General features: G+C 36.2%; 2 protein-coding genes across 3 annotated transcripts in view; both read right to left on the bottom strand.

Moving 5' to 3' along the window:
• The window catches only part of tulp1b (TUB like protein 1b), a 58593-nt gene that overhangs the window by 34539 nt on the left and 15398 nt on the right, over nt 1-8656 (bottom strand). The gene's annotated exons all lie outside the window — the stretch shown is intronic.
• LOC121959369 (adenosine receptor A1-like) lies at nt 967-8632 on the bottom strand. Its single transcript, XM_042508647.2, has 2 exons — nt 3573-8632; nt 967-3264 (listed from the first exon to the last, which is right to left on the bottom strand). The coding sequence occupies exons 1-2, from the start codon at nt 3899-3901 to the stop codon at nt 2610-2612; spliced, it is 984 nt and encodes a 327-aa protein (XP_042364581.2). The 5' UTR covers nt 3902-8632; the 3' UTR covers nt 967-2609.

Raw genomic sequence — 8656 nt, 5'->3', positions numbered from 1 at the left:
TTCATATTTTTATGGCAGCCATTTAATAAAGATTCAATCGGATCACCACCAAACTGAAGCAAAGACAACGGAGCGCAACTCTGTGCTACTTGAACACCCTGATGAGCTCAGTCTAAGCCGTCAGACAGAATAATTCATCAATTTAATGAAATGAAGAAAATCTCAACATAATTTGATTCCCTGCTGCTTTGACAAGGCAGTTTGGTATTGTGACTGTTACTGAATCTGGACAATGGTATTTTCTAAAAGCTTCCCCTTACAGTTAACTCTAGATGCTGCTAAGGGTTAAATTTGCTCACAAAGCACCCTAGCCCTTAAGAGAGCTCCCAGTGTTGAAAACATGATTAGAAAAAAGGACTTTTGAGGTGCTTTAGTTTATGAAGCAGCTGGGAAAGGGTGTTAAGGGTGAAATATTCTCCAAATTCTGAATAAAAGTGAGTTAATGAAACATTAGATGGTGCAGGGGTAATTTTTGTGTTCGGTCTCACTCTAGATGCACTTACATCTCCCACCCAACACAGTACCGATATATAGCCAAAATTAAATTGATATCTGGCAACTGGAATAATACAACAGTGCAGGAGTGATAACTTGGGTCTGTTTCAACCTTCCATCAGTAGAGTGATAACACTATTACAGCACTTTCCGTCTCACATTGTGACACAGTTCAATCCATTCCCACTGGGTGTCCACACTTTGCAGCCCCTCATAAGCATTCAATATTCTTCGAGTAAAGTTAACAAAATGAATCCCTATGAAGCCAAAGCGTAAAAAGGTCATTATAAAGCTGTATGTTCTTGTAAAAGCAAGCAACTTGTAGACTTTATAGTGTACCTGCAGTAACTTTTTTCAAAGATGGTATCTGTTATGCCATAGTCCAATGCTGAACGTGCAGCAATAGGAAGTGACACATTGTGGTTTAAGCTTTTGCAAAAAAAAAAAAAAAAAAATACTAAAACAATTCACTTGAATTGTACCTCACATGATTTTATGTGACAAATAAATTGATTCAAGTTTATTTTGACTTCAGAGTCATTAGATAACTTATGTACAGATGACAAGAGAGCTGTATACTTAAGATTCTTTCAGCGAGGAAATGAACCTATGGGCTGAGCTGTCACACATTTGACCAAAGACTAGTGAGCATCTGTAGCTACAGAAATAGTAAGGAACCTTACCTGAATTTCTAGAAATAAAAAGTTAACACATAAACATGAAAACAAATCAAACCAGTATAATTACATAAAGACTGATGAGTTAAGAAAAAACTGTATTAATCTTTAAATAAAAACAATGTGTCCATAAAATGATGAGCAAGTGTTAATGCCATTTTATTCTGAGAAGATGATGTTTTGCTGTCTTTTAAAACTGCACTCTGCATGTGTATTAAGTACTTTTTTAACATAATTTTCCTTGGTGGAACAAAATTTTAAAAGCAGATTTCTATATTATCCAATCAAATAGAAAAACAGATTAAACTATAGCTTCACGATAAAAAATACCATACAGCTGACTTGACAACACATTGTCATTCTCAACTCGTCCATACAGACACTTGGTCAGTGGCTCATAAGGTTAAAATTTGATGCTCAAGGTAACCCTTCTGCATCAGTTTTGGACATTCAGGGACAGCATGTCAATTTAGGCTCGTTGCATGCATCGTCACTTTTCAGAACCAACTTCTGCTTTCACTGAAAATGTACAGTTGAATGCAAAAAGTCAATGTAGGTAAAAAAAAAAAAAAAAGAAAGAAAAGAAAGAAAAGAAAAGAAAAGAAATCATGGTTGGGCTTTAAATAAGAACGCTTGTTACTAACGTGATATATGACATATGACGTGATCATTAGCATAGTATGCAAAAACATACTAGCACACTATATCATCATTAAAACAACTCAAGTAACATTTGGTTTCACACTGGACATAAAGAGTTGTCCCCAGGTGAACGTCCAGAGTTTGTTGGACCCCTCCCATCTGCCCAATGAGGATTTACTCACTCTTTATACTGAGGTACTTGACCGGAGCATCAACAAGTGCTGCCGCCTGGGTCATCTTACCTGTACCATTGTTTTGTGTACCTGTGTACACAAAACAATGTCCCAGAACTAATGATGACAGTCATGCTTAAGATTTTTTTCAGTTATTGTGCACAGACCTGGTAACCATGCATAATATGCAAAAAGCTATATTCTTTTTTCAGAGAGAAATAAGGTAACGTTCAACTGTGTGTCCTTTCCATTGAAATAGACATGAAGAACTGGAACTTGAATAGAACCAGAAACGCAACAGTGATCTGAAACTGAACTAAAACATTTTAGACAAGTGAAAGTTGCCCCTTTTTCTCGATAGATTTTGCAACATTCACACACACAAACACGCTTACCCACATATAAAGGACACACAAACTGAACATAACAGATCTTTCAGTGCAAACAGCTAGATGGGCTTTATCAACACACAACATATTTTGGTCATTAAGTCAAAGGTAGCTTTTGGATTTCTATACACTTCACATACTGTAACTGACTTTCTTAACTTTTCACACGATGTTTAATTACGTGCAACAGTCAATAAAACCTGCTCCGTAAGAACCAACGAGAAAATCTTCCTTCACTCAATTTGTGCCACACTGTTCATGTTACTACTGAGATTGTTGTCAGTCGTTTGACTTGTCTGACATCCTTGATTGTCTTCTCCACATGTAAAATGCCGTCTCCAGAGATTCAGGTACGCTGTCTTGATCTTCTGTATTTTGAACGCATACACAACTGGGTTTACAGCCGAGTTAGCATGAGAAAGCAGGATGCCGACATAGAAGGCTTTTACTGGTACAACACTGGGCCCTACAAAGTAATCAATGCAGTTCATAATGTGGAGAGGGATCCAGGAAAGGGCAAACAGAGCCAAGACCAGAGACAAAGATCCTGCCAGCTGTTTCTCTTTCTTCAGGTAGTTCTGAGACTGTATTTTGGCACCGTTGCCTGGTTTCTCTCTGAGGTTTCCTCTGATGCTGCAGAAAATGTAGCCGTACAGTGCAGTCATCACCAACAGAGGTGTCAAGGTGCAGAGAAAAAAGTTAAAGTAAACCAGGTATGACATGGGGATCACATCTATGAACTTGCAGACAATGGTAGAGTTGACTGACTTAGCTAAGGTTTCATGCTTGTACCATCCAAGCATTGGAGCAAAACTCAGTGGAACTGCGAGGAGCCAACATGCTGCTACGACAAGCCAAGAATGTCTCTGTGTTACAGTCCTTTTGTACCTAAACAAACAAAACAAAAAAAAAAACCCTACTAATTATTGATGTAACAATCATATAATCTAAAAGATGCACAATACAATTTACAAATAATAAAGAATATGTCATGAAGTATTTGTAGTGATGTACACTAAATCAGTGCCTTTTTTGAGTAAAAGTTATGCAGAAGAGTCAGAGATGAGGTTTGGATAAAAAGGATACAAATGTAAAGCTTATGATTCAAAGCCATGCTTACCAGCATAAATTTACTTTACAATTTACTCTTTGCACTATATACAGTAATAAAAAAAATTAAAAAATAAAAATATTACCTGAGAGGGATATACACCCGCAGAAATCGGTCCATTGCAATAGCCGTGAGAGACAAAACCGAGACAAGTGTCAACAAGATGACGACGCAGCTGATGAAGAGACAGCCGTGGAATGAAGTCCTCACTCGTCCATCCACCAACACAGCCATCGGTATGGCCACGCAGCCAACCATAAAATCAGCCACAGCCAGGCAGACAATAAGGCAGAAGGTAGGCTGGCGAATGCTCTTACTCGTCCACAGTGCCAAAATAACCAACATATTACCCAAACAGCAACTAAAAGCAATGAGCACCTCCAGCAAAGTATAGATCACCTTTTCAACACTCATTGTGCTCTCCAACTGGATAATGTTTGGCAGTTAATGGGTGTCTGAATGTGAGTCTCAGCTTGAATGTGCTGTGCCTTTTATCATTCATCTCAGTCTTGTGAAACCTTTGAGGAAGTCCTTGGCCACTCTGCTTTTTTTTTAAGATGTGATGACAGAGATACTATGCTTGCTTTGCATCTGGGTTTTTGCAGGTTTATATAACACTTGTTTGTCATTGTATGATAGCATTTAACTTTTAATGCTATGCCATATCTGATAAAATAAATACAACCAAACTGCACGTTGTTGCAATAGATTACATAGATGACTAAAAAGTGTACCATAAGAACCCTTGTGTTACTTTTGGCAAGAGGAAATGAGACAAATTTCTTGACATTTGCAACTAAAAAAATATATCCCCGCTAACACAAATTATTTTCTATCAGCTCAAACAAGACTCTTTAAGTCATCTTAGCTGCATAGAAATTTTAACTTGACTTTTTACTTAACTTGTTATGAAACTAGACCGTGGAGCCTGAAAGGTAAGTCAACCACATTCACACGGCAACAATCAGCATGATCAACAGGCCAAGCGCAAAGATGAGACCCTTATCTCTTTATATGATTACAAACCTCAAATGCAGAAAGCAGTCATTCCTGCAGCTGCTTCTATTAACTGACTAATTCGAGACTAAATACTGCTGCCCTGCTAATGCACTGTATTTTCTACTATATTGTGATATAATGTTGTCCTGTTTGTGTTTGATGCTTCTATTTTACCCTGTCTTGACTAAGTCTCATTTGCAAAGAAGGTTTCAATCTCAATGTAACTTCCAAGTTGGATGAAGTTTATACACATCAAGGTCGCCAAGTCACTCTAAATCCATTAACTCCTTGCAGGAACAGTCCAGCTAGCAATGGCGCCCCCCCGGACAGGTCTGTTGAAAATCTTGGGGTGGTTCACCAAAACAAAAAGCCATTACTGAATGTCAGGAATTTTGTCCACTGACAGACAGTCATCTGAGCTGCCTGGTATTGTGCTGCAGTTGTTGCCATGCTGCTGTGCCCAGTCAGTTAAAGGAATCCACATCATATTATTGTAAAAAATATTTCTTTTCTCAGAAATGCTCCATACAGTCTCTGAGAAACAGCTGCTGCTTCTCATGAAAAGGGCGTTGTGGTTGGCTCTGTAGTTGTGGTTAAAGTGGTGCTTTGTGTAATACGTAAATATAGGTATGTGTTCACACTGAAACACACAAATACATAACATACTCCCAAGTAAGTTACACGCAAGTGAGTGGCATAAATTAGTGTTACTGATTGGGGTGGGCAATATGGCCATAAAATAACATTACAATATTTCAGGGTATTTTTGCGATAATTATATTACTGACAATATAACAAAAATACTGAGAATATTTTTCTACTCATTGCAAATTGTATTGCAAAAAAAGTGTAATAGTTGTTTAGGTCAACATAAATGTAGTTTACCTTCAAATATTCAGTGAAAACTAAACAAAAGCTATGTCTCAGTTCTTAAGTTTATAAATAACAAAAGCAAGCCAGAGATTCAGACTCTGTATAATATATACATATTACAACAAGATAAAAAGGTGGAAGTGAACAATGACACAGAGTTTTGGCCTGACTCTTAGGCCAGTCTGTGATGAAGTCATATAAAGTGTGTTTACTGTGTCAAAAGGTCACCAATTCCACTTCCTTAATCAACATGATGCCTGCGTATTACTGAGCTGGCATGACAGAGGGAAAAAAAAAATGTACAAGCAACGCAAACAATCACTTTCTCAAAAAATGCACTATATTAAAGATAAAATGGACAGCTAAATATGAAAGTGATGAGAGCAGCAGTGCCACAAAGAATAGAGAAGTTCTCACCAAAAATGCTTTTACCAAGCATTTTTGACAACACTTACAAAGACGGAAGGAACCACAAAAATCTACCACCATCCACACACAGTATTTTTGTCCTGACACCACACCTCATTACAACACACCTCATCTAATAAATAAATCATGACACAACCCTATCCGAGGAAAACATTTCAACAGTGGCTTATAGTATTTGGGGCTGGGGGGTTGATACAGTATAGTATTGCAATATTTTGCATGGCAGTATTATATCTTTTTCTAATATGTAAATTAATATTGCAAATACTACATTTTTGGTAGCCTACAAGAATAATACAATCAACTGCTCTTTTAGTCCACTAGATACATTTTGCTGCAATAAAAATGATTTAAAGGAGATGAACAGACTGAAAACATTTTAGCTTATTTGATAAAACAGATTCTGACATTTTTTTCTCTGGAGACATAATTTGCAGTTGATAAAGGTCATAAACTGCAATATATTGTAATAAATTATAACGTGAGACTCAGCATATCGCAAGACGTTTAAAATCGCCATAATATTGTATCCTGAATTAAGTACTGTGATAATATCGTATCGTGGGGCCTCTGTGATTCTCACACTTAATAGTATGGCAGACTTGTTTTGATTAAAAGCATATGGCAATTCCAAGATGTATGCTGCTGTTGACTATTAGTATTCCTCTGCTAGCATACAGGCTACATTTGTACAATTATGTGCCATAGTTAGTATTATTTACTGATAAGGAAAAGTGAAATTTAAGAAGATGTAATTGACTAGAGCCATTAACAAAACTGATAAAAATAAAAAAAATTTAAACCCTTGAGAGAAATAAAACTCTTAGGGACTTTATTATTTATGAGAGGGCAGGGGGCAGCGCAAAACAGAGTGGTACTTCAGATTATTTTTTAAGCACTGGGGAGAGAGTTGTGTTTTTTGATTTGGCCAAGGGGAGGGGTATTTAACTTTAAATTGTCGTATTTTTATTTTAAATACACTCAGAACCCCATAACCTGTATGTACATTTTAAAAGTGTGTTTTCTTTAAAAAAAAAAATCCCCAAATCACAACATTTATCATAGCCAGAAATTAGTGAATAATATTGGATTTTTTGCCGATTTCCAATTTGTCGATAAATTAAAATTCATTTGGCAATACCAGTATTGATATATCCATTTTTTCCCTCCTGATTTTCGTGATAATAACGTCTGTTCTGTGGTGGAATTAATATCAGGCTCCTATCGCCCGCCAGCAGATAGAGACGTTGAATATATGAAATATTCATTTATTGGGTAAAATAAGAAAAAATATTTCCGCTCAGAGTTCATGTTTTGTGCATGTTCACTTCATAAATTAAAAAAATGTTTTCTGATATTGGCAGAGATCAGCAAATTGGCCAATTCAGATATTTCATTTCATTTAAGCCAATATTTGCCAACACTGATGACGTGCCGATCTCATCATGCATCCCTACCAGAAACTGTGAAATATGGTTATTGATGGTTGAGGGAGAGTCATGCATTTTCCCTCAGCTGCTTCCATCAGCAATAAGACTTTAATTCCTCACACTTTAAACATAACTAGACTAATTTGCACAGGAATTATGCACTTGTGATGCACTTTATCCTATGAGTCTTTTTTACAGTTGAGTTTTTCTATTATTGACCCTCTGCTGTTTTTATTTTTAGGTTTTAGTCCATCAGTGTTTTCTAAGCTTGTGTTTTTCTTTTTATCTGTTTGTTTTTATCTGTTGCTTTTAACTTGACTTTACTGTCTCCTTGAGTTGTTCTTTTCACTGTGAGCTGCTTCAATTTCCTTGAGGATCAATAAAGTTAATCTAATCTTATCTAATCTAATATAAAATATTACAAAAAAAGATATATATAAAAAGTCACATCCATTCACCCTCCTGCTCTGTTAAATAAAGTACAGTCCCTTACTCTGTGACAAAATCATTGGAGCAAATGATTTCTACTCTATAACATGCACCTTAAAATAGAACCACAGCTGTTATTTTCACAAACACAGACACAGCAATATTATAACATGGTCCCTAAAGATTTTATTTTTTAAATGGGGGATTTAAGACTTTTTAATACCTTTTTAGTGCCACTCCTAATGACATTTCATCAATTAGGCCTACTTAAGATTCCAGTGAACTCAAAGTATTTATTGTGTCAAACTTTTTGTGATGTTGCTTCAAAAGGCATTTATTAAATTATTATTACTTTTCCATTATTTTGAGATTTTACAATGCAACATCAGAAAAACAAATCATAAAAGCCTACTTTTCATGTCTTGCATTTTAAAGACTTTCGGAAAGACTGGTTTGGAAAGACATTTTAATACCTATAAAGGCCTTATTGTTAGATGAAATAATTTAATGCCTTTTAAGGTTTTTTCACGATTTTTTAGGATCCGCAGGAACATTTTTTTTCTGACACTTAAGCTGCCTGACTTAGTAAAGAGGTGAAGCTAGCGTCTTGTTGTGTTAGCATAAGGTTCATGTTAGCTCTTAGGTATTACTGAAGTCTATGGTGTTAGCCGATCAGCTAGCTTGTTCAAGTGGCTACCGTTAGCCGTTGGTGGTAGTTAGGCTACATATTTTACTTGGAGGCTTTAGCTGAAACGAGTATTTCTGTTTTCCGAGTATTTTTTAACGGTTAGAGGCCAACCAGACTCATACTTTAGATTGTATATTGTCCGACCACAGTATGTTAGTGCTCAACGTTGCGTTAGCTAGGTCAAACAGTGAGAGTAAAGCTCTTTTTTTCACGTCAAAAATGATACCAAGCAAGTATACCAAACTTCAAAAGCAGGCTAAGCTCATTAATTATCCAGCATAAGTTCATGTCAACACAAAGTCTTTAAAACCGCTTAATTAA

The sequence above is a fragment of the Plectropomus leopardus genome, chromosome 2 (assembly GCF_026936395.1).
Source record: "Plectropomus leopardus strain MGB_pleo_1.0 chromosome 2, ASM2693639v1, whole genome shotgun sequence".
NCBI lineage: Eukaryota > Metazoa > Chordata > Actinopteri > Perciformes > Serranidae > Plectropomus > Plectropomus leopardus.
This window is presented reverse-complemented; position numbering and strand designations above follow the sequence as displayed.

Bases quoted from the DNA above. Each gene is read 5' to 3' on its own strand.
- LOC121959369 (XM_042508647.2), bottom strand. From the start codon at position 3,901: ATGAGTGTTGAAAAGGTGATCTATACTTTGCTGGAGGTGCTCATTGCT. The intron at 3,265-3,572 runs GTAATATTTTTA...TTGTTTGTTTAG, and splicing joins CGGGTGTATATCCCTCTCAG to GTACAAAAGGACTGTAACAC.